At 38.7% G+C, this 26345-nt stretch overlaps 1 protein-coding gene across 1 annotated transcript; it reads right to left on the bottom strand.

Moving 5' to 3' along the window:
• Positions 1-1480: 1480 nt before the first annotated feature.
• On the bottom strand, positions 1481-24031 carry LOC103175816 (parkin coregulated like). Its single transcript, XM_007889035.2, has 9 exons — positions 23981-24031; positions 20658-20860; positions 13278-13428; positions 12065-12132; positions 11430-11520; positions 9320-9454; positions 5612-5719; positions 4242-4322; positions 1481-1679 (listed from the first exon to the last, which is right to left on the bottom strand). The coding sequence occupies exons 3-9, from the start codon at positions 13407-13409 to the stop codon at positions 1623-1625; spliced, it is 672 nt and encodes a 223-aa protein (XP_007887226.1). The 5' UTR covers positions 13410-13428; positions 20658-20860; positions 23981-24031; the 3' UTR covers positions 1481-1622.
• Positions 24032-26345: the final 2314 nt, after the last annotated feature.

Raw genomic sequence — 26345 nt, 5'->3', positions numbered from 1 at the left:
AACTGAAGATCAGTACCAACATGCTTCACAGAATATACTGTGAAGTGAATTGACTGTATATTTTGTGGGGGAAACACAAAGGTGAGCTTTATTCAGTAAAATTCATGGGCTTGTACATTTATCAACATTCATCTCAACCAAAAATAATCAGCTTTACAGATCCTTATCTCCTATATTGCAGTAATAGTTAATAACATCCAAGACTGAAAGCTTTAAACATATCTCTGTTGATGGCTATGCACTGAATTTCCCCATTAATGCTAAGCTTTTCCAAATCCTCCTGAACAGCAATTACTGCATTGTTTGAACTTTTTCATTCATCCTTCAGCTAGCCCTTCTTCAGGGTTATTAAAGTAAGATGAATCCCAACAAGATAAGGACTGATATATTTTAGTACATCAGTAAGTCACCTCAATTCACTTTAATAACTCTGCTCTGCTTTCTACAGTACTTACCCATCAATGTTCCACATCTCCCTTAAATATTATGTGCATTTGTCATCTTAATTACTCTTCCATTAGGTTTCTGATCGAATATCCTTTACAATTGAAATGTTGGTTGTATCACCCACTAAAGCTGCAGCATTTTTTTAAAAAGTCTGGCACAACCTGTTCTGCTGCATTCATAACATCTCCCATTTAAAGGCACTTTCATCACCTATATTTTTCTGAATTTTAAGTGGTGGTTCGGTCATCAATAACATGCTGCAAAATATTTCTAAAAAGATTATAGTGTGTTAACAGCAGAACTTTAAACAATGCAGATCCTGCTCTATCCAGAGTTGAGGGCTACATGTACTGTCGAGTACATACTTTCTACTTGATGATATAATGTGACCCAGTCTCTGCTGATCAATGTACTATTGATCTGTAATAATACACTGTAGTATTGATTTGACTCTGTCTTTGCTAAATTACTGTATTTTGATCAACATTCTTACTCCTAACAAATATCCAGTGATTCCTGCTGGAACCACATGTCACATTATCAGATGAGGACACTACTCAATTTTCCCTGGCCCAACAGGCAGTTGCCATTGATTGGATTCAATCTTGTTGAATTGCTCAGTTGTCTTTTCATTCATTTTTATAGGGACTAAGGTTGCTATTTTTAGCGATCTGTATAAAGTAGATCATATTGACAAGGCTCACATATGAAGAATGGTGACTTGGGCAATGTACTGAAGGCCTGCCAGTGCCCATAGAATCACGCCAAAGCATTCTGTGCAAAAATTCCACTTCTTCAGTGGAACAAAACATTGTAAGTGAATTAAAAGTAGTGGATGAAGTATGATTTTTAGAAAGAGCAAACCTAATATTATGTGAACCCATGCATAAAAAACATTATATACCAGCAAATATCAAATAGATACAACTTATTTAATTGTCCTTTTTTGTATTTACACTGGGATAGAGAAAAGTGGCTTGTTTTTTTTACCAAGCCCAGTTGAACTTCAGTCAGCTACATTTCAAAACACCAGTTTTATTAGTATATTTATTTGATTTGATACACAAAAATACAGACAACAAAAGCAGTACTCCACATGATGAGACAGAGGCCTTGCAAGATCCTATAACCATCTGGACACAGATCGTTTCCTCCAGACAAAGAAATTGCCTCTTTCAGTTGTAGATAGAGCAATAGGTTGGAATTTTGGATTTGATGATGGTCAGAGACTCCTAAATTAAAAATGGAAAATCAGAGTAATAATAATAACTAATAGTAATAATAGTAGTAACTGTAATTCATGGATACAAAAACAATTGAAAAAGCACCACCCATTTTACTTATCGCTCACCCAGTGACTTCTGAACCCAGCATCATTTTTGTTTAAGAAACAGTGAGTGTAAGTAGACTGTCCGCTCAATGGCCTCAGACAGACCGCTTGCTCTCAGGCCTGAGGAAATGCCATTTACTAAATGAGCATTCCAGATTACAGCCCACATTCCACAACACTAAGGTGCAACTCAATGTACATCAACAGGTCACGTCACCACACAACTGTCAATTCTAATTTCAATAGATTAAGCAATCAGGTAAAATAAAACCAGGTTCCAATTTGTATTCTGTGAACATGCAGAAAATTGAACTGTGCAATTTATTTTAAAAAATTCGGATGATGCTGGGGACTAAGGTGTCAAATAAAACGAGGGTCTCTTCCATTCCTCACTTAAAATAGAATGAGTTTAGATGAACCAAACAACCATAAAACATTTGAAAGCAAATTGTTTGAAACATCTCCTGAGATTTAAAAACATACAGCCTGTTGAAAGTAATTGTTGGATCTCCTGTGGTGCTCAGTCACACTGGGACTTTGTTTCAATCTTGTGAAAGTAGATTTTAAAGTGCAAAAATTGTGTGAGTGGACACTCTGGGAAAATCTCTGTGCCTAAGTGTTACACGATTATAACATTTTACATACTTTCAAAACCAAACTGTAATTTCTATTTATTTCTTTGTTACACGTTGTAACTCACAAAATTGGTTCAGAATGCAACCATTTCCACTGGATTACTGGATTCCTACATATCGTACCTGTGGTAGTATTCACCAAATTATTTAAAATAAGTTCCAGGGGAATTCTGGTAACAGGATGTATATATTACAGAACCGATAGGGGCTGTTACTGGCAGCATTTATTATAAAAAGTTTACAAATCAGAAACAAATGTATTCAAGTAAAAGAAAGTACGACAACTTTTGAAATGTTTGAACGTTGTTTTAAAAGATTGATTACAGGTAACGGGCATGAATATAAACTTTTGGATATGCACGCTAAAAAAAAAATCAGTTTCATAGTTTATTGTGTATACAAATTTTTGATTGCAAGAATATAAATGCAGGATGCATTTGCCCTTTCTTCTTAAAGAGAGAGGATGGAGAAAAAATTAAAACTGTCTTATTATCCAACAAATTATGATTGTAATATGTCATATCTTACTATACTAAAATAAACATCACGTTTGGTTCAGTGCAAAAAAAAGTCTTTGAATATGACTGATTAACAAGCGCTTTTTATGAAGTTCTGTCCCAAGTGAAGGACAGATAAAAGATAAAATGAACTCAAGCTCCCGAATCAACCATCTAGCTTTTCCCATAAATTGATGGTTGTCATTGCAGAACTGTCAGTGAATAATGGGTATTTCTTCAAATCTCCATAGAATCTATATTGGTTCTGTGTACCCACTTGCATTGTGATCTGAAGGCAGATTTATAACTGCTACTAATAAAAGACATAGTGCTAAAACCATTTGGATATTCTCTGATATCTGTTTCAAGACCACATGATGTCTCACTTGTGTAACCAGTACTGAACATATACATTTTCCCCACAAATAATAGCAATAAATAAATAAATAAATAAAAGTCAATAGCAGTATATGCATGCTAAAGTGCTCTGCTATGCAATGTTCTTCATATCTGTGATGAATGTTATAAAATATTCTCATTGAAATTAGAAAGTACAACTTATTTTAAGTTGAATTTAGTTCTAGCTTAGAAAAGGAAAACAGCTTTTGCCAGAAAAGTAAACATGAATTATGTTGTGCCTACTATTACAGTATCCTTCAGCAATGTATCTGGTATTTCAAGTTGCCAAACATCTGAGAAAGAAAATCTATACTAGAATTTATAGATATGTTTGTGGGAACAGTTGTGATTAAATCAGCTGCAAAAACAGAAGCAGCAGTCTCTCCAAACAGACAGAACTAGCTTGCTAACCAACTTTAGTTTTAATAATCCAGAATGTCGCAGACATACAAAATATAGAATTATCTAAACGATTGCCAAAGTAACAAAATCTTGCCTCAGAGAAGAAAGAAAATTATCAAATTGCCCTGCATATGACGGAACAGCAGATTCAGTGTAGGTTAATGTGATGAGTTCAATTCAGCATGACAGTCATTCCCAGCAATGTCTCTCTGATGTGGTCTGATTCTTAGCATCAATTCACAGCTGATTTTGTGTGCATGGTTCCTTAAGGAATTGCATTCTGAATATTTACACCAATATGGTTTGAAAGGTTTCTGCAACAGTCACAGTGAAATAGTGGCTCAGGATTTCAAAGATGCATAACAAGATGAGTTGAATGATTGTTATTAAAATGCATGCTCACATCATGACTAGACTGAAAGAAACCTGGGAGTTCCTTTCACATCCATAACTCCACGTGCCTCATATTAATTATTTTAAAAAATGTTGACCACAACGAGGAAGGGAGACATAGTTCTGAAGGAAACTTACTCTTCCTCCTTGCTGTTCTAATCTCTGCAGAGCCACCGTAATCTCCTCCTTAAACTTTTTGTCCATCAGCCTTTTTGACAACTGTCAAGAAAAAAAGGTTTTCGGAATTTAACCTTTTCGAACAGAATGACAATTCCCCAAATGAGATAAAAAGCCCATAACAAAAAAAATTAATTTAGTCACAAAGATAATTAAACAAAATGAATTTTCCTAGACTAATCCTATTCTATCCTACTGAAAGAAACTGTTATGACATCCACTAAACATCTGTGCACAGATGACTTGACAACTTTACATAACTCAACCCCCAGCCTCTGCAGAAAATGACAAAATGTAGTAGCACAAGCTCAGTGCTACTGGAAGAGTTGGCTCAGGCAGGCTGGCTCTGTTCTCCACTCAAAACCTGCAGGTGCATTTTGTACACAGTGAATAAGAAGTATTTATCGATTAAGGACAATTCTGCAATGTGGATCTTTGAAAGCTAATAAGACCAAGAGGTTGCCTTATAAAAGAAAATGCTCTGGATAAACTCACCACTGATAATCAGCCATCCAGACACACTTCAGTACCTTGTCAGTGATGCATTGGTTGATCTCAAATGGGTCAGTAACGAATGCATTACAATTGCCCTCAGTGGGTTTGAAAAACAGCAGTGTAAGTTGCAGTGCAAAAAAAAGGTAGGAAAACTTCCTAAAGCAAGTTTCTAAAGCAAGTTTTATGCTTGGAAATTGGAAACTTGAAGAACTATCAAATGATATTTAAAATATGTTTTCCAAAAAAAATCTTTCTTTTTATGTGATTGACCTTATTCACATAATGTGAATTATATAATCCACAAAAGGCGGTCGTAAAATTGGAGAAGTCATCACACCAATTCCTTCCCTTTTTACATTTATCTGCTCTGAAATCATATAATCACTTTATGAACTACCAAAGTCAAAGTGCATAATCGCCTTGCTTAAGAGTTCATTTTGATAGAGGCAGTCTGCGTCATGGGCTGCAATTAAGCAACAAATAAAGCAATTTGTCAAAATTAAATAACTCTTAAGTTATCCAAATCAAGACTTTGAAACAATGGGAAAGGAATTTAAAACAAGGGAGGTGGAGCATCATATCAGAGATAGGTACTTTTCCTCAGTTGTTTATCCTTCACATACTCCAATACAAAATCACAGTAGTGTTCAGGATAACGGATGACAGGAGAATTTGATTTTTATCAGAATTAATTTTAAGTGCATGAATTGATCCTTCATTTGAAAGTATTTTCATTACTTTACTGGAGAAATCTGCATAATTTTGCTGAAATATGATGAAAGTCCCCAAACCTCACACAGCTAGATCATCTCATAACTGTCATTTCAGATACTTACACTAGTCAACAGATGTTTCAGGTGGTCATTAAGTGTAGGGCCAACAACTCCACTCAGCTGCACCAGGGCTTGCAAGCCCCTTTCAAATACTTCTGCATCCGAATGTGCCTTTAAGGAACAAAGTGACAAAATCAAACATTTCTCCTCTGGGTTTGAAAACCTACTACCATTTAGCCAACTACTGGCTAATCTGACATTCATTACCAGCTGTACTCTCAGTTTGATCTGATGATGCAGCAATGTGAAATAAAATAGTGGCATATGCTACATAAATGTTAGTAGTCTATACCAGATAATAAACCCTACATTATTCTTTTAAAAAACGCAATGCTATAGAGTCCTGTTTAATGTGGTAATAAGGTTCCATAACAACCCAACCAGCACTAAACCAGGCTGCAATTGACAGTCAGCACTTCTGCATTTTCTGTGCATGAATGAGAAAGACAAACACCAGCAAGCACACAAGAAACCAAAATGGCAGATTTCTAGGTCATCAGGTTGCCATTGATATCATTTCCTGTGCTCTACATGTGTATGAGTACAGAACGTGATGTTGGCAGCGACCTGATGAGTGAAATGTAAAATAATCCTTGCATTTGATCCAGGACCTATCATGTTGAGAACATCTTAAAGCACTTCAGAGTTTTCTATAAAGTGTAATAATGACTATTTGTAGTCAACCATAGCAGCCAATTTGTGTAAAGCAATGTTTCACAAACAGCCATGAAATGAATGACCAGTTTACCTGGGTGATTGTTGGTCGGGACACCAGGTGCAACTTCTTTCTTTTTTCGAATACGACCTGGCCGGCAAGCAGTAGGAAGTGGTGTTCCACAGGGATCCGTGTTAAGACCGCTATTGTTCACCATGTACGTAAGTTATTTAGATTCAGGTGTAAGAGATGTGGTGTCAAAATTTGCCGATGACATCAAACTGGGAGGCATGGTAAACCATATAGGAGACTGCAGAAGAATGCCAGAAGACCTATAGCGGCTAGCAGAATGGGCAGACAGATGGCAAGCAAAGTTTAATGTAGGAAAATGCAAGAAATTCACAGGAAAAATAAAGATATTTTTGGATAGGTTAGGCTGTTTTTTAACTAGAGAAGAGGCATTTAAGGGAAGACCCAATAAAAATGTTTAAAGTTATAAATAGGTTCGATAAGGTCAACATAAATAGGCTTTTCCGCTGTTTGGGGAGTCCGTATACAGGGGACAGAAATATAAGATGTCGACTAAGGGATCTTAAAGAGAATTTAGGCAGAGGATAGTGGGATTGTAGAACTCACTGTTGAAGAGGTGATTGAATCAACAACAACTTGCATTTATATAGCACCCTTCACACGGTGTAGACTCCCAGAGTGCATCAGTTGTAGAGTCTGACAACAAGCCAAGGGGGAGGTGACCCTGAGCACAATCAAAAAGGAAGCTCTTTAGGCGGGATTTGAATGTGGGGAGGAAGGGGGCAGGCGAAGGGATTGAGGGAGAGAGTTCCAGCGTTTCCAGGTATAGTGGCTGAAGGCACGGCCACCGATGGTGGAACGGAGGGCACGAGGGACAAAAAGGAGGCTGGAGCCAGCCGAGCAGAGGCAGCAGGTGGTGGAGTGATTTGAAAACGGCTGAGAGGATCTTGAAGTTGATCCATTTAGTGATTGGGAGCCAGTGGAGTCTGGCAAGCACTGGTGTGATGGGGGTACAGAGTTTTGTGTGAGTGAGTATCCTGGAATCAGATAGTGGAGATGCATTCAAAAGGAAGCGAGACCTTCAGAAGGGAACAGAAGGGTTACAAGAGGGAGTGAGGAATAGTTGAAGACTTGTGTGGAGTATAAACACCGGCACAGACTGCTTAGGCCGAATGGCCTGTTACCGTGCTGTACATTCTTTCTAAATGTCTATTTAAAGAGGAAGAGAGGACCTCAGTCTTATCTGAAGGATGGTACCTCTGACAATGTAGGCTCTCCCCAGTGTTACACTGTAATGTCAGTCGAGATGGCTTAAACCTACAACCTCTGACTTGGGGCAAGATTGCTAACAAGCAAATCAGGATTGAAGGATTGAGGAATGTGGAAAATACTGCCCCCAGGATTAAAAAGAGCTAAATGAACTATGAATTAATAAAATGAGAGTGGAATTGATGTGCCGAATGACCCAATCACCTAAAACTAATCTTATGGTGCATATCGTGCATAGCATTACAGCGTGGCTGTTCTAATGTCTGGCGCATTACGATGTGGAGATGCTGAAACTCACTTGAAGAAGTGTTTCACTTTGTACTTGTGAAGGCAGCTTCACCAGTTTAAATGGTGGCTGTGGAGTGTGAACAACTGCCCTGTATTATTTTTTGGCTGCAAGCAGACTGAGCAGTTGCTGAAACATCACCAAGCTGAACTGCACTGGCATTCTGCAGCCATCAGAAAATGTCTGATGGTTAGAAAATATTAAGTTGCATTGCAGTTACTCTGGTACTGCGATGTCTAGGTGTCACCATTCTGTAATTAAATACATGAAAGGAAAGATAGAATGGGGAAGGGAGAAGGTAATGGAAAGAGAGAAAGGAATAACTTGTGCTTTTCCTATGAATAAAGTTCATCTTCAGATCAATCTGATCTACCATGACTTTCTTCTTGTTTAGATGATATATTAAATCCCTGAATGGCAGTGAAGGTAGTCTTAGTTTTGATGTGGTCTATCCCAATGCAGCTTTTAAATAAAGCCGTATGCCACTCCAAAGGGCCACCTCTGGAACAAACACAGCAAGCTTTGCCAATTTAACTGCACCCGGATTGATGTTTTTATGTTTAATTGCCTGAAATAAACTTTCAAATGTACTATGAGGAGTCCTTAGGTGAGTGGTTAGAGCACTCGCCTCGCAAGAGAGAGTCTTGGGTTCTATTCCTGGCAGAGTGAAACATTGGGTAAGTTTCCTTACTCCACACGCCTCTGTTTACCTAGCAGTAAGTAGGAACCCGGTTGTTAGTCGATTGGCGGATCGCTTTTCCGGGGATAATAATCCTTCAAAAAAAGCTAAAATTTGATCACTCAATCCATGACTGTTTGTGGGATACTGCTGTACGCAATTGCTGCCGCGTTTCGCCCACAAATTATACTGTCAATTCACTTTACAGTATATTCTGTGAAGCGTTTTGCGACGTCTAGAAGACGTGAAAAGCGCTATATTATTGCTATTTTAAATTGTAATTCTCCTGCTAAAAACAGTAAATTGATCAGGCACCACATTTAATGATGCACATGTATTTCCTTGTCAATTTTCTCTCCTCCTCCTGCACATGCCAATTCTCATTGGTGTACAATTTGACAGGGACAGTCACTGTCCCCAAGTGTTCATTATTCACAGTTGGAGCATCACAATCTAGCTTAAACCTCTTCTTTTCTGGACATCCACACATGCACACTTTGCACCAGGGATAGCTGAATTGTGATCAGGAGCTGGAATGTTGGCGGTCTCTCCATCACACAAGCACAATAACACCCTCTCTCACATGCAACTCCATGCTTCTCGGCCATGATAAGAAAGTGCATTAAGCCTGTTTCACTGGTTTATTAGATACTGGCAGATTTTTATCCAAATCCAATTATCCAGTTCTCTTTCTCTTCCCTTTCGCCAAACCTCTTAAAATATAAAAATCCAGAGAGTAATTTGTAATTTGCTATTAATTAACTTCATGTGAAAGTTCTAAGGGATACCTACCAGAGCAGCTTTTAGCACTGGAATCAATTTGGGAACCAACGGAATAGCTTTTTCAGTAGCATTTTCAACCTGTAGCAGTTCCTTAAATCCCTCTTTCGACACAAATGTGTAAGGGTGCTTAGTTTCTCTTAATCCCTATGTAGGGAAACATAAGGATTATATATAACTAAAGATTTGCTTTTTCCTATATAATTTACTCCTTAGTTCAGCAAAGTTTTGCTTTCAAACACAACTCATCAAATTGTCACAAAAGCTAACGTTATATCAGCACATTACAGTAAACTCCTGATAACTCATCACTCCTAGGGAAAAGGGCTCAGTGACAGGTATCACGAGTCGGGAGTTAGGCATCTGAATAAATACATAAATAAATATGGCCTGGATATTGACAGCATGATGGCTTAAGTGCTAGTGACAAGTTAAGACAGGGCTGAGTTATCAACAACAACAAAATTACATTTATAGAGCGACTTTCACGTCGGGAGGACATCCCAACCGCTGAACAGTCAGGTGTCGGGGCCCGAGCATGGGGGAGGTGTAGGGAAGGCAGAGAGGTGGGAGGGAGGCTGAAGGCACAGTCGAAGAGAAGGGTCTTGAGACCGGCCTTGAAGGAGGCAAGGGAGGAAGCGATGCAAAAGGACTGTGTGATGGAGTGCCAGAGTGTGGGGGCAGAGAGGCTGAAAGCCCGGTCACCGATGGTAGGGCGGGTCAGGCGGGAGACATGGAGCAGGCTGGAGCCCGATGAACGAAGGGAGCGGGCAGGTTCGTAGGGAGTCAGCAGGTCAGAGAGGTAGGAGGGCCTTAAAGGTGAGGACGAGAATCTTGAACTCGATCCTCTGGGGGATGAGGAGCCAGTGGAGTCGGGCGAGGGTGGGGTTGCGGAGCCTGGTGTGTGAGAGTACACGAGCTGCAGAGTTTTGGATGATCTGCAGCTTGTGATGGGAAGAGTTGGGAAGGTCGATGAGGAAGGAGTTCCCGTAATCAAGCCTTGAGGTGACGAATGTATGGGTGAGGGTTTCAGCAGTCTGAGGGGTGAGGCAGTGACGGAGTCTGGCAATATTGCGGAGGTTTGTGGTAGGCAGTTCCAGTCATGGCGCGGATGTGGGGGAGAAAGGACAGTTCAGGGTCAAACAAGATACCCAGGCATATCAGAAGTGTATTGTATTTTACAAGGTCCTTATACTGATACACTTTATAAGCAGATGTCTATTACAAACTCCATTACAAAAGTATACAAAATGTTGGAAGTGTGTCAAAGAGGTATGATCATTGATTAATTAAATAGTATTTGTGAGGCTTCACTTGTATAGTTTTCTTAAATGCCTTCAAAACGTATATTCCACAGAGACATCACCTAATTCTAAATATTAGAATACATATATATTTTACAGTCATTATGGTCCATGCAAATGCCCCTCCAGCAAAGGTTACGGAATAGCAATCAGGAGCAAGGCCCCTGCTCCCAGAATCCAGTGTCAATCATAGGTCCCATCATTCTGGCTTTGATTCTTATCAGCTAACTCAGGACAGCCAAATTATAGAATCTGGGACCTTCCTAGTGTGTGCAGCTAAACTACATGGTGGTCAAAGCTGCTGAGCAATCATTAATTATTGTATTAAAATCATTATATTTTTTGATTGAAAAGAACAAGAACATTCTGTGCTTCTTAGCCACCAGAATATAAATATGGAGGATAAGTCACTATTGTTTTGGTGTCAGGTGACAACAGTGCAATTCTCACAGCTTTTCACCTTGAACACGTTTTAATTCCAGGTCAGAGTTGGTTATATCAGTTATGAGGGCTTAACAAAAAAAAGGAGCAACTCAAATAAAAGACATGTTTTGCAATGCTAATGTTACCCTATATAATTTTTACAGCAAAATCTGAGACTGAAGTTGTAAGGTTTGGATTCTAAAGGAAGGGTACAAACATTTTGCTACTTAAAAGAATACTTGTCCTGGGTAGCGCTGCACTCCAGAATTGCCTGTATTATTGTATTCTTTTACATTAATTCATTCAAATTACTTTTGTGGGCAAAGTTAAAAAAAACTCTCCCAAATATAATTAAATATCCAGTTAAAGTGTTGTGAATTCAAGGATTGTCTCACCTCAGCTAAATTAATAAGAAGAGGATCAAAGGCAATAGTCTCTGGTGGTCGCTCCCATTGAAGTCTGTGGCTAACTGATCCATGAAACAATCTGTGTGGGCAAAACCACGGAGGGAAAGCAGGTTATATATCTAATATAGAGAATATAGATGTTAATCAATGCCAGAGTAAATCTCTCAGACTACAAGTAAGGACCACTTAAGGATTTCTGAGCCCCAAGATCTCTAATAGCCTTAGCAAAAATTTAGGATTGTGCAAAAAATTTGGAAAATTCTTAAAATCAGTCTAAATTTGGAGGTTAATTTTTCATACAGCATGAAATATTACTGTGGAAAACTGACTTCCAAATTAAGACTGAATTTAAGACTACTAATCAAAATTCTTACCCTTTAAAACTATGACTATAACCTTAAGAACATGATCATTTACAAATCCCTGGTCCTTATTAAATGGGATATTTTTGTGTTGGTGTTTTGTTATCCTAAGTTAGCTAATGTGCTCTTCAAACTTTCTGAATGAAATAACTCGTGAGTTAAGCTGTGATACGGCACTGAAATGCCAGCTTTTAAGAGTAAAAAAACAGCAGCTACCAGGAAATCCAGCAGTTTCCATCCCAATCTTGTTCTTCAAGTTACCTGCAGGGAACTTCGCCTTTAGCATACACTGCAGCAAATGTAGATTGTTGCCTCAAAGGATTACTGAACTGCAATAAAAAAACAATTAGCACGTCAAATCTAAATTATCACATCCAGAAGCATTCCCTCAATATATTACACAATTGCTCAAGGTAGTGAATAACTTTACAACTTGTTGAAAAAATATAATTTTAACTCTAGTCAAATGATACATTGGCCTATATCTCAAATGCCCTCAATATGCTATCACCAAAGTCAGTAACTGCGTCAAAACATCAAAAGCCAAGACAACCCTGGTCAATTGTTACTAAGAATTTTGAGTATGCTTTATTAACAATGACAACAACAACAAATAATAAGTAAACGATTTAGGAAAACTGCTGTACTGAAATTTAGCAGCAAGACATTACACTTAAATGGTTTCCTTTTAAAATGAAGCAGGGTTGAAATAATATCAAAAATATTAAAAGCAAAGCAGCTCTAAGTGCACTAAGTGTATTATATTGATTTTGTAGCATTAAAAAATACGTGGGACTGTTTCAAATTTTTCAATTCATTGTTTGCAATATCTTGGTCAAGGGTAATGGTGCTCTTAACAATAATTACAATACACACTGTCATTTTGTACTAGACATTTTGTAATTTGAAATGCATTGAAATTATATTTTATAGTACATCATGAAACCATATTAAAATAGATTCTAAGCAATAAGTCCTTTCATATTAAGCAGCTCTGAGTTCCATTTATTAATGCAACTGGAGGCTCAATTTTGTATTCATTCTGAGCTCAGTACATTTTCTACAGAGATAAAAGGCTGAATATTCCCGTCACAGTTGACGATCAGTCTCTCATGGAGGCCACTAATGGCATGGAAACCCTTTGGTTGTTAGAATGGTTTGTTTCACTTTATGGCTACGCCATTAAAAATATATAAAAAACCTGGAATGCAAACAGGAGCCACAAAGGACTTGTAAATATCAAATCCTGTTGGCAACCAAATCTGTTTCACACGGACCTATGGGAATCCACAATCAACACCTGGGCTTATCAGAACAGAATTCCCATCATTCAGCACCACATACATCTGGCTATGGGTGGAATGCAAATAACTTTAATATGACAGCAAGCAATCTATCTCTAATCAATTTGAAATTCTATTGCCAATATACAAAGATTATACCTAACAATTAATGGAAAACTGTGAAAACGTACTGGATTAATAGTTTTGGGGTTAAGCCGGTCACTCGGCCTTGGGTGTGGTTTAATGGTGGATCCAGCTGGTGCAGACACAGACGCTTTCTTCTTCTGGATTGATTTTGGTTTCCCACCAGAAAAGGACGACATATTTTTGTTCAAAACAACCCTAATGCAAAGAAGAAAAGGTTTCTACCGTTAAATAATTTCCCTTTTGTCTTCCAGTCCCTTTGGTTCCCTCACCAATGAGATGATAGACAGCAACAACAAAATTACATTTATAAAGCGCCTTTCACGTCAGGAGGCATCCCAAGCAGCTGAACAGTCATAGATCAGGACCCAAGCGTGGTGGGGGGAGGGTTGGGATGAGGGAGGGCAGAGGGTGACTAAAGGCAGACTCATCCCAGTACTCGGGCACTGCCATCCTTGAATCAAGGAGAATTCTTGTTTTCCTTCCCCTGCAAAAGGAATCCTGCAATTGTTGGCTTCAATCTCAAGCTCCTCTGAAGGTTTTGCAAAATAACAGCGCAGTTACCAAACAGTTAATCTACCATCCGAGGAGCTGAAATACCATTGAAATCCACTGACACATCTAAATCTGTCAATATTAAACCTTAAAGAAGAGCTTATGCAAATATATCCCTTGAATAGCTAGCTACTGCTGCTCTTCTCAGCTCTTTACACCTTAGACAGATGTGCTTTGTAGAGTCGTGATCAGTGGTTGAAAAATATCCCATCTGTTGGTCTGACAAACAATGTAAACTGCAGATTTTGGCATCTGGTATTTTTTATTGCATTTGCTTTTGCAGATTAATTTTTCTATAAAGTGCATCTGATAAGATACATTTCAAATTGACTAGACAAAATCTAATCGCTGTCGCCTGTCTGAATGCCCACAGGTTAAAAATAACTGAAACTCCTTGCTCTCTGCTGTGATGAGGAATAGCTAAACATACTGGCATTTGATAAACAAGGTCAAATGCAAAGTTGAATACCAGTTGCGTATCCAAACCACATCACAGAATTCATGGTTTTATTCAAAATTTCATTGGCTCCTATAGAGCACAATCAGTCTGTCAGTAAGGATAATAGTTGCATTTTTTTTGTTACAGCGCTTTTCACGTCTTCTCGACGTCTCAAAGCGCTTCACAGAATATATTGTAAAGTGAATTGACTGTGTATTTGTGGGCAAAACGTGGCAGCCAATTGCGCGCAGCAGTGTCCCACAAACAGGCGTGGGGTGAGTGACAAAATTATTATCGTTTTTTTTTTGGGGGGTGGGGGGAAGGGGGTTATTATCCCTGGAAAAGCGATCCACCAATCGACTAACAACCAGGTTCCTACTTACTGCTAAGTAAACAGGCGTGTCGAGTAAGGAAACTTGCCCAACATTTCACCCCTTGCTTGCGAGTCGAGTGCTCTAACCACTGACCTACAGGACTCCACACTGTTTGTCAGAGTAAGCATTCGGACAATACAATACTATTCATCTGCTGTACCTGTGCTCTGAGTCATCTTTAGAGTGCTTCACAAAATACTTCACACTGACAAATTAGTATAATGATGCCATTTACACCAGCAAAAGCAGCCTTGGTTGGTCCTAAAGACATGGAATAACAAGTTTGTTTTTAAAATGCACAATTCTGGGAACATTTTTAAATATAATTCAGTAGGTCATAGTTAAATGTCAGCCTGGTTCAGTTGAAAGCTACAAGTCTCTGGTTGTGGGTTCAAGCCCCATAATAGGACAAGAACTCACCTAATGTAAGTTGACACGCTAATGCAGTGCTGGGGTGGGGTGTTTTGCATTGTTGGAGGTTCGGTCCTCCAGATGAGACATTAAAACCGAGATCCCGTCTGCCTGTTGAGATTGATGTTAAAGACACCTTGGCATTTCTCGAAAAGAGAAGAGACTTTCTCCTGTGGTCAGTGATCCCCCAAATAAAACATCAGTCATTTTTTTTCATGACTGGTTGTGGGACTTAGCTGTGCGCAATTGGGCTACTGTGTTTGCCTACAAATACAGTCTGTTCATCTCACAGTAAATCCTGTGACGTGCTTTGCGACATTTAAAACGAAAGCAAGGATTAATTATTATTATCATTAAATAGCAACTGGGATAGAGAAGCGTTTCTTAATATTCATCTGAATCACAAGATAAACAAAACCTAATCTAATAACTTAGTCAAAAAAAGTGATCCAAGAAAACTTGCAAATGATACAGAATGATGAAGCATGTGGCAAAATGTGGCAGCTACTCTGTGGCAACAAATTCCCCACACAAACAATGAATCAACTTAATTTGAATTATTTGGATTAGAAAAGCAATATTGACCAGGAGAAATCACATATTAAAATGTAAACATACAGGAAATAAAATGAAATTTTAAAAACTGAAAGTAGAGAAAAAACGTATAAAGCACAGGGAAGAAAGAGAAAAATAAACTAAATTAGGAGAACGTAAAATGGAGGAGCGAGGTGGAGAGCTTGGGTCTGGAGCAATAGATAACAACAACAACAAGATTTCATTTACAGAGCGCCTTTCACGTCGGGAGGACGTCCCAAGGCGTTGGACAGTTGGGTCGGGACCCGAGCAGTGGAGAAATGGTCAGGGTGAGGGGAGGGAAGGGAGGGAGCGAGGAGGGGGGAAATGGTCAGGGTGAGGGGAGGGAAGGGAGGGAGCGAGGAGGGGGGAAATGGTCAGGGTGAGGGGAGGGAAGGGAGGGAGCGAGGAGGGGGTAGAGTCGAGAAGGGAGCTGAAGATAAAGTGTGCATGCGGAGAGATCAGGCCCACACATCTTGTAACTGATTTTCTTTCTGAGGCTCTTTGGCCAGTAACATGGAATCAGTACCATGGTCTATAGACTGTACATGTTTACTGTTTCTAGTTCCAAAGCATATTACCTTACATTTTAACAACATTGGTGTTTCATTTATAATACACGTTTGGTAGTGATTTGTCCCCAAGAGTGCAGTAGGGCTCTTCGGCAGTATAAAACACCCTGGGGCCCTGCTTCTCACACCACCTGGAGGAGATTTTGTCAGGAAGAGTGCGATTCGTAACATAAACTTGCAAATTGTACTAGTCCTACAGAGCTCTTAACTAATGACAGATGGCTGTTTAATGTTACAGAAAAGCTGATCGTATGAGCTGATATTTTACAATATTAAGCATCAAACACCAAATGCTGACATTGGATTGTGCTATGTTATAGATGCAGAGATCACTGAAAATCAGGTATCTGTGGCTTTTATGGCACTGTGTAAACTCTGTGTTGGAAATATATATACACATATATAGCAAGTAATATAAATCAGGCTTCCGGCCCCACATCGGCTTTGCTCCCAGCATTATACACACAGCATAAAATCCATCTGCTGCCCTTAAAAACCATCTGCTAAATAAGTTTACAACATCCTGAATCCTATTTATCCTCCTCAAATTATTCACCTGCCCAAATAGCTGAGTATCATCACAAATGTTATATAATTGTAGCATCTCTCAGTAACAGATACTCCGTGAAAACTGAGGGAGGGATATTTGCATAGGTGGTAAAGGATTTAGTGTTATGGATGTCTGTGAGCACCTGACTAAGGCACTATTCTTGCTCAGGCTAAAGGCCTCACAATAGTAGCATTTTTCATGCAGGAGGCCAATTGGCTTATTGCGCCTGCGGTCTGTAAGAGCTACCTAATTAATTCCACTCGCCTCCCTTTTCCCATATCCTCTTATATGTTTCACTTTTCAAATGCTTGTTTCATTCCATTTTAAAAGCTATTGTGGATTAATAATAATAATAATCCATGCATTTGATACAGCACTTTAACACTTCGTTGATATGTCTCAAAGCGCTTAAAAATATATATTGTGAAGGTGGATTGACTGTGTATTTTGTGGACGAAACGCGGCAGCTAATTGCGCACAGTTGCGTCCCACAAAGAGTCGTGGATTGAGTGACTAAATGTTTATTTTCGAGGGATTATTACCCCCGGAATGCGATCGGCCAATCGACTAACAACCAATTCTGCTTCAATCACAATTAATGGTAGATGATTCCTTTCCCTCCTAACCCTCTATGTAACCAAAAATCTCCTAAACTCTCCTTTCGTTTTTGCTAATGATCTTAAATTTTTTCTTCTTTTTACCCGTTCCCTGAAGAGTGGAATTAGCTTTTCCCTATTTTTTCTTACCAAAACCCCTCATAATTCTGAATAATTCTACCAGATCTTCCCTCAATCTTCTTCGTTTTAGTGAAAACAGCCCAGTGTCTCGAGCTTCCCAACCCTGGCATCATGTTGGTGAATTTTCTCTATACCCTCTTCTCAGCAGTCTGGATACCCTTCGTAAAGTGGGATGCCCAGAAATGAACACAATAATCTAACTGTGGCCTAACCAATGACTTATAAAAGTTTAGCTTTTTGCTTTTCTATTTTATGCCTCTTTTTAAGAACTTTATCAAATTATTCTTCCACTTTTATTTATTTGTGTACATCTAAATCTCTCTGCTCTTCCACTCCTTTTAAAAATTTACAACAATAGCAACAACAACTTGAATTTATATACCACTCTACATGCAAATAGCACTTTGGAGCCCTGTATAGCACTGTGTTTCAATACCGAGCTGGAACGAGATGGAAGCTGGCCTGAGGCACAGTCAAAGAGGAAAGTTTTCAAATGTGATTTGAAGACAGGCATAAAGGGGGCAAGACTGAAGATTTGATGCAGCGAGTTCCATAGGTCTGGGTCATAGAGATTGAAAGCATTTGCCATTTAATGTATATTTCATCTCTTTATTTTCCCTGCCAAAATGTATCATCACACTTTTCTGCATTAAACTTCAAAACGTATGAATTTTAGGCCAAGGAAAGGCTAAGAAAAAATGTGCGCTCCACAAAACCATTAATTTTTGTGTGTAAAAAAATCTGCCTGATTTTCTTACTTCCAATTTGCTAATTTGTAACTTGTGTCCCCCTAGTGTTTCAAAGCTTTACTACAATATATTGAACACTTATCAGGTCAAATTTTATCATTTCCTTTCACTATCTTGAAAACTTCAATTGGGTGACTCCTTTGAATGTCTTATTTTTCAAAGAGAACAAGCTTAAATTCTTTAACCTTACTTAGATTCCAAACACCTGATATCATCCTGGTTTCTCACACTTGTACCCTCTTAAAATAGAGTAATATCATTTCTAAAAAGGTTACTAAACTGAATGCCTATTCAACAAGGGATATGTGACGATGCCTTATTTATAAAAATATAACCCACCTAGATTTGTATTTTATTTCTCTGCTGATGCAAACTTGCACCTAATGCACTATTCAAGAAGAAAAGGGAATTTCTCCCGATGTCCTGGCCAACAACATCCCAGATAAAATGAGATAAAATTTGCAGTTGTTTGTTTGTGAGACATTGCTGTGAGCAAACTGGCTGCCCCATTCACTTGCAAAAAATCCCGAGTCATTCTCCCGATGTGGAAGTTGCTATATCAAATGCAAGAATTCTTATTATTAATCATAATTATAATATATAATAAAAATCTTTTCATTTGATGTAGCGCCTTATCATGTTGTTGAGACATCTCAAAGTGCTCAGAATATACTGTAAAGTGGATTGACTGTGTATTGTTTATATCGCTTTGCAAGTGAGAGACCTGAGTTCAGTTCCAGGCAGGGCGAAACCTTGGGCAAGTTTCCTTACTCCACACGCCTAATAATAATCCCTTCAAAAAACAAAACAATAATAAATTGGTCATTTTCAATCTATGACTGTTTGTGGGACATTGCTGTGCGCAATTGGCTGCCGCGTTTGCCCACAAATATATAGTCAATTCACTTTACTGTGTGTTCTGTGAAGCGCTTTGGGACGTCCTCCCGACGTGAAAAGCGCTATATCAAATGCAAGGATTATTATTATTATTATTATTATTATTGTGTAGGTGAAACGGGGCAGACAGTCGTGCACAACAATGACCTATAAACAGCCATGGAGTGAGCAACCAAGTTTATTTATTACAATGTTTATTTAATCTGCCAAGATCTAATACACTGGTGTAACAGGTTTGATGGGCTGAATGACCTCCACCTGTTCCTGGTTTCCTACGTTTACGTTTTCCTATATAATGATTATTTATGCCGTTATTATGTGTTACTTGCTTGAAAATAATATTACCGTTCAATACATATTTGAGCAAGATCTAATATGTGAATATAGCCGAGCATTTAGTTTTAGAGAGAACTATCAGAGATAAATTTTATGTGTAAATTTATTTATTGTATCAATACTTTTATAATATTTCACTGAGAAGAAGTGATCTTAACCACAAAAGCTTGATGACATTTTGGGCTATGCTGCCCTCATCTGGCCAAAGAATGTTTTGATCCTTTAAACTGAGTAATATCCTCAGACAACGCTTATGGTATAATAGAATAATATGAATTGACTTCTAACAAGATTAGTTTAGAAGCCATTCCTTCCAGTGACCGGAAATAGGTCATACATTTCAGGTTGACCTGTGAGAGCTCCAAAAATAGATTGCACTACTGATGAGTGACGTTTCAACCACTCTGTTCCCATTTTTCAAAACCCTCTTCCAAAATCCCACATCGCTTCCTTCCTCTCAACTCTTAAAACCCATCTCTTTGATTGTGCCTTCAGCCCTCTACTCACTCCCACCGCTCTATCTCCCACCTAGCTCAAGCTCCCGTTTGAGGCGTTCTTCTTGCATGCATGGTGCTATATGAGTGACAGTTATTGTTGACATTGCATTGGAAAAGAGTTCCCAAGGCTCAGCCTTCCAATTTCTTTACTAAAAGAAATCGGCAATTTAATTAGACCCCAAAATTCAGGTGCTGATTAACCTACTGTGAGTTTGTGGCAAGCAGTTTTTCCTTTTTCTTTAATTTATTTGTTATTGCTGCAAGTCAGCGTGAGAATCTGAAGTTCACATCGAATAGTTTATTAACAATAAATGGTTTTAAACATTAATCTTCTCTGAGCATCTCACAATGGCTGAGAGATGTTGCATTGATTTTAATGGGAAGCGGGGTGCTAGGAGCCTAAAGTTAAGCATCAAAATGTCACAGCCCACAACAAGTCTTGTAATTTGTCTTGAAAATGGAGGCTCCAACAGGTAAAATAACACAAATCTTTCTACACAATTGTACTTGTGCATGTCAAAATATTAAAGCATGTTTTAAGAAGCTAGTCTGCCCTTAATAAAAACCTTGATATCAAGCCTTTCATATTTGAGAACTCTCCATCATAGAGCGCAAGAACAGTACATTCTGCCACTTTAAATATCTACAAAAAAATTATACACATCATACTTGCCTTAAAAGGTATTAAAAGGATTCAACTCAAATGATAACTATAGATAAGCCAACATTTTATTTACCATTCAGGTTTATAATCTGCAATATAGCTGTGCAAAACTGCTCGCCTTTTGCTCCACCCAGATTCTGGACCATGGGATGAGCTCGACAGCCTCTGCAAAGTTACCACCCAGACACCTGTGTCACACAGGGACTGCCTGACACCGTCCTGAAAGGCACAGAGCACCACCTTGATTTCTTCTCTCCAAAACCACAGAAACGGTGCCTGTTTAATAAAATAAATTTCAGTCATCTGAACAAAGGACAGTAGAACTCATCCTCATTTAGAATTAGGTTTGGATGATTGTGAGTTATAATAAATAATAATAGTTTATTAGTTTAATAGTTTCTAAATATTCACAATTTTTATTATTACGGGTTATTCTAAAACAACATTTTTACAATTATCGACGAATTGCCTTCATCAACTGTTTTTGATTTCATAAAATTAGCTGTTGTTAGGCTAACAGAAATAAATTAAAACCAGAAGACAATAAAATAGTGGTAAATATCCCCCCTATAAATTCCTGAAAAAGTGTTGGGGTGCATTATTTATCTGAGTAGCACATCAAATACAAGGGCAGAGCATTGCAATACCGAAAAAATGATATATAGTAGTTAGATTCATTTTAATAAATAGTGATTTATATTATGTCATGATATCAAATTTGTTTCAATATCAGCTCAGTACCATTAACTCCCTATAAATCCCTTATCTCGGGTCATATTATTGTAATCTCTAAATATACTCACTTGATAATATCACAATTACATCCAGACCGAACTATCAAATCAATGCAGTTTAAATTGGATGGTTGCTTATTTAAAGCCTTTTCTCTGCAGACCGTTTGGCCCAGGGGAGATTTCTCTTCATAAGTAAATGGTTTCTAATAACAGAAAAGTCAAAAATGAGAAAAAAAAGACTGATCCTGATCAATACAGGTCACTGTAACAGGATATTTGTTTAGAATTGGATATATGAAGCAGACAGTGTGTATTCACAGATGGACAACACTGATTTAAAAAAGTTAATTTCAAACACTTGCGTGGGGCAAGCAGAAAACGTTCTCGGGTTTATCTTCCTTCCAATTACAAAAAAAACTGAACAATAATGGAGTTTAATGTTGAAGAACCTGTGATTTGATTACCCTCTGAAAACGTTTTTAAAAAATCACATTTAATTATGAATGCCTTTTGCTTATTTAAATTGTGTTCCAATTATTTTTCGAACTTTCTTGCTGCTATACAATGCCTTTCTGCTCCTGGTTCTTGCTTTCTCCTGCCCGGTGCCTGTTCAACGGGTGTTGATTAACCTCCATTACCAGGGCTGCGTAACCCCTGCTACCGTTTGAGCCTTGGTGGTGAGTGTCGGCAAACGTCACTGGCTACCACACAGACACACGACCAGCAGAGGGTGCTTGAAACGGTCGAGGAACACAAACCCAGCTGGTTCACCCTCCTGCTTTACTCTATACCCAGCATATATACTTACTTTGTCTCTGGGAGAATACATTTGTATATTTACATGTTAAGGTCACCTGTATCGATCAGGATCAGCCTTTTTTTCTCATTTTTAACTATTGAAGATCCTGAGGATACACTTTAGACACTGCTGTGTGCTGCCGCGTTTCACCCACATTTTTAGAACAACGCGTATTAATAAAAATTGTCAAGTCACATTACAGTATACTATAATAATAATAATCTTTGCATTTGATATAGTGCTTTTCACGTCGGGAGGACGTCCCAAAGCGCTTCACAGAACACACTGTAAAGTGAATTGACCGTATATTTGTGGGCGAACGCGGCAGCCAATTGCGCACAGCAATGTCCCACAAACAGTCGTAGATTGAAAATGACCAATTTATTATTGTTTTTGTTTTTTGGAGGGATTATTATTAGGCTGTGTGTGGAGTAAGGAAACTTGCCCAAGGTTTCGCCCTCTGCCTGGAATTGAACTCAGGTCTCTCGCTTGCAAAGCGAGTGCTCTAACCACTGAGCTACAGGACTCCATACTCTGTGAAACCGATTGAGACATCTCAAAGACGTGATCAGCCGCTATATCAAATTCAAGTATTATTATATAACAATGAACAGTGTGTGTAAAAGTATATTACATCATGTCTTGTATATCATAATATTGTACCTCTCTGTGTGTATAGTATATATTGTGCCTCGATCTCTCTCTGTGTATAGTATATAATATTGTACCTCTCTCTCTCTCAGTGTATAGTATATAATATTGTATCTCTCTCTGTCTGTGTCTCTCAGTGTATAGTATATAATATTGTACCTCTCTCTGTCTCTCAGTGTATAGTATATAATATTGTACCCCTCTCTCTCTCTCTCTCTGTCTCTCAGTGTATAGTATACAATATTGTGCCTCTCTCTGTGTCTCAGTGTATAGTATACAATATTGTACCTCTCTCTCTCTGTCTCTCAGTGTATAGTATATAATATTGTACCTCTCTCCGTCTCTCAGTGTATAGATATAATATTGTAACTCTCTCTGTCACTCAGTGTATAGTATATAATATTGTACCTCTCTCTCTGTGTCTCAGTGTATAGTATACAATATTGTACCTCACTCTCTCTGTCTCTCAGTGTATAGTATATAATATTGTACCTCTCTCCGTCTCTCAGTCTATAGATATAATATTGTAACTCTTTCTGTCTCTCAGTGTCAGTGTATAGTATATAATATTGTACCTCTCTCTCTCTCAGTGTATAGTATATCATATTGTACCTCTCTCTCTCTCTCTCTCTCTGTGTATAGTATATAATATTGTACCTCTCTCTCTGTCTCTCAGTGTATAGTATATAATATTGTACCTCTCTCTCTGTGTCTCAGTGTATAGTATACACTATTGTACCTCACTCTCTCTGTCTCTGTGTATAGTATATAATATTGTACCTCTCTCCGTCTCTCAGTGTATAGATATAATATTGTACCTCTCTCTCTCTCAGTGTCTCGGTGTATAGTATATAATATTGTACCTCTCTCTCTGTGTCTCAGTGTATAGTATATAATATTGTACCTCTCTCTGTCTCTGTGTATAGTATACAATATTGTACCTCTCTCTCTCTCTGTGTATAGTATATAATATTGTACCTCTCTCTGTGTCTCAGTGTATAGTATATAATATTGTACCTCTCTCTGTGTCTCAGTGTATAGTATATAATATTGTACCTCTCTCTGTCTCTCAGTGTATAGTATATAATATTGTACCTCTCTCTGTGTCTCAGTGTATAGTATATAATATTGTACCTCTCTCTGTGTCTCAGTGTATAGTATATAATATTGTACCTCTCTCTGTGTCTCAGTGTATAGTATATAACATTGTACCTCTCTCTCAGTCTCTGTGTCCCTGACGCCGTGCGGTCTCCAGGCAGTGACGCCAGTACGTCGGCCGCAGTGACGCAGTGACGCGTCTCTAAACGCGTCACGAACCACCTGACTCCGCCCCGCCCCGCCCCCCCCCCGTGTCGCCAGCTGTCAATCATACCGTGCGGTCCATTTTCCCACCCAACTCGCTACGTGCCGACCGACTCTGCAAGTGCCAGTGCAAGTGCACGGGTCGGTGGTAAACCTGGACAGGGTCTCTCTCTGTCGGCCTCGAGCCGTTGCTTCTCGCAGAACCTGCCGATGTGCAGACCTCCGAGGTGCTGTTCTCTCTGGATCTGGGTTTTCTCAACCTCGTGAGAACTGAGCAATTTTTTTTTTTCTTTTCAGTTTTCATTCCGGTTGCATAAAGTTTCAATGAACTGGAGAGAGGTATTTGTGGAGTCCTGTAGCTCAGTGGTTAGAGCACTCGCGAGAGACCTGAGTTCAATTCCAGGCAGAGGGCGAAACCTTGGGCAAGTTTCCTTACTCCACACACCTAATAATAATCCCTCCAAAAGAAAAAACAATAATAAATTGGTCATTTTCAATCTACGACTGTTTGTGGAACATTGCTGTGCGCAATTGGCTGCCGCGTTCGCCCACAAATATACAGTCAATTCACTTTACAATATATTCTGTGAAGCGCTTTGGGACGTCCTCCCGATGTGAAAAGCGCTATATCAAATATAATTATAATAATAATAATTCCATTTGATATAGCGCCTTGGCACGTCTTCAAGACGTCTCAAAGAGCTTCACAGAATATACTGTAAAGTGAATTGACTGTATATTGTAGGCAAATGCAAAAGGTAATCGAAGACTCGGTTTTCTAATTGGTTTTTTATCATATTTGAATGCAAGGCAGTATTCATAAATGCGTTTAAAGCTCTCAACAACTACAATTTTGCATGTCAGACTGGCTCAGTTGATATCACCCTCGCCTTTCAATCAGAAGATTATGGGTTCAAGCGTCTGGACTTGCAGTCCATGTAGTCTTAGCTGACACTCCATTGCTGTGGTGGGATATGCTGCTTTGTTTCAGGTGCCATCCTTCGGATGAGATGAGATCTCTTCTGCCTGTTCAGGTGGACATTAAGGATCTCATGGCATTATTTGAAAAGACGGGGGTTTATCCCGATGTCCTGGCCAACAATCCGCCAAAATAAAATTGGTCATTCACTCCATGGCTGTTTGTGGGACATTGGTGTGCACATAATATTGGCTGTTGCATTCAATCAATGAACAACAGTTACTACTTTATAATATATAATAATAATAATCCTTGCATTTGATATGGCATCTTATGAAGTCGTTGAGACGTCTCAAAGTGCTTCACAGAATATACTGTAAAGTGAATTGATTGTATTTTATGGGTGAAATGTGGCAGCCGATTGCGGCAGGATATAAATCCTGTGAAGCACTTTGGGATATCCTCCTGAAATGAAAGGTGCTGTACCAAATGCAAGAATTATTTTACAATACTGTGTAAATTGTTTCAAAGATAGCCAACCTCTCTCTCACATCCGGCAATGTCCCCCTCCAAAACATTGCCCCTTTCTTGCAGAAACCTACATTGAATCCCTCCAAACTCTCCCATTACCAAGCCATCTCCAACATGCCCTTCCTATCGAAGTCCTGGAATGCTTTATTCCCACTCAACTTTCCTCCCACTTTCCGTCTGCTCCGAGCTCGATCCCTTCAGTCCGTGCACATAGCACTGAGACAGCACTTATCAGTGTCACCAACAAAGTGGTCACTCAGCAACGAGAACTCCTTCTGCCTTTGATCTCTGCTGCTTTGGAGACTATTGACCACTCCATCTTCCTCGATCATGACTCCTCTCTCATTCAGCTCTGTGGAACCATACTTTCCTGTTTCTGATCCTATTTGACCCATCTCCTCCACTTTGCCTCCTCCAAAGATTCACCTCCACCCCTCGCTCGGTCACCTGTTTTTCAACATTTTGGATACTTTACCCACTCTCCCTATTTCACACAAAAGAACATCAAAGCTCTCATGCATCTCTTTACTCCCAGCTCAATTTCTCAAATATACCCCTTGCCAGTCTCCCTATTTCCACCATTAGCAAGTTAAAATAATAACAATAATAATAAATACATTTGATATAGTGCCTTATCAAGTCGTTTAGATGTCTCAAAGTGCTTCACAGAATATATTGTAAAGTGGATTTACAATATATTCTGTGCATTTTGTGGCCAAGCTGATACAAACTGCTGCCTGGAGAAATACAATCGGGTGCAAATAGCATATGAAACCACACACAGTTGACTTTGCGAATAACAATTTGCATATTGAATGCAAAAAG

Source organism: Callorhinchus milii, unplaced genomic scaffold, assembly GCF_018977255.1.
Source record: "Callorhinchus milii isolate IMCB2004 unplaced genomic scaffold, IMCB_Cmil_1.0 Scaffold1, whole genome shotgun sequence".
NCBI classification, from domain to species: Eukaryota; Metazoa; Chordata; class Chondrichthyes; order Chimaeriformes; family Callorhinchidae; genus Callorhinchus; species Callorhinchus milii.
Note: the sequence above shows the minus strand (reverse complement) of the source record. Positions and strands in the feature narration are given on the sequence as shown.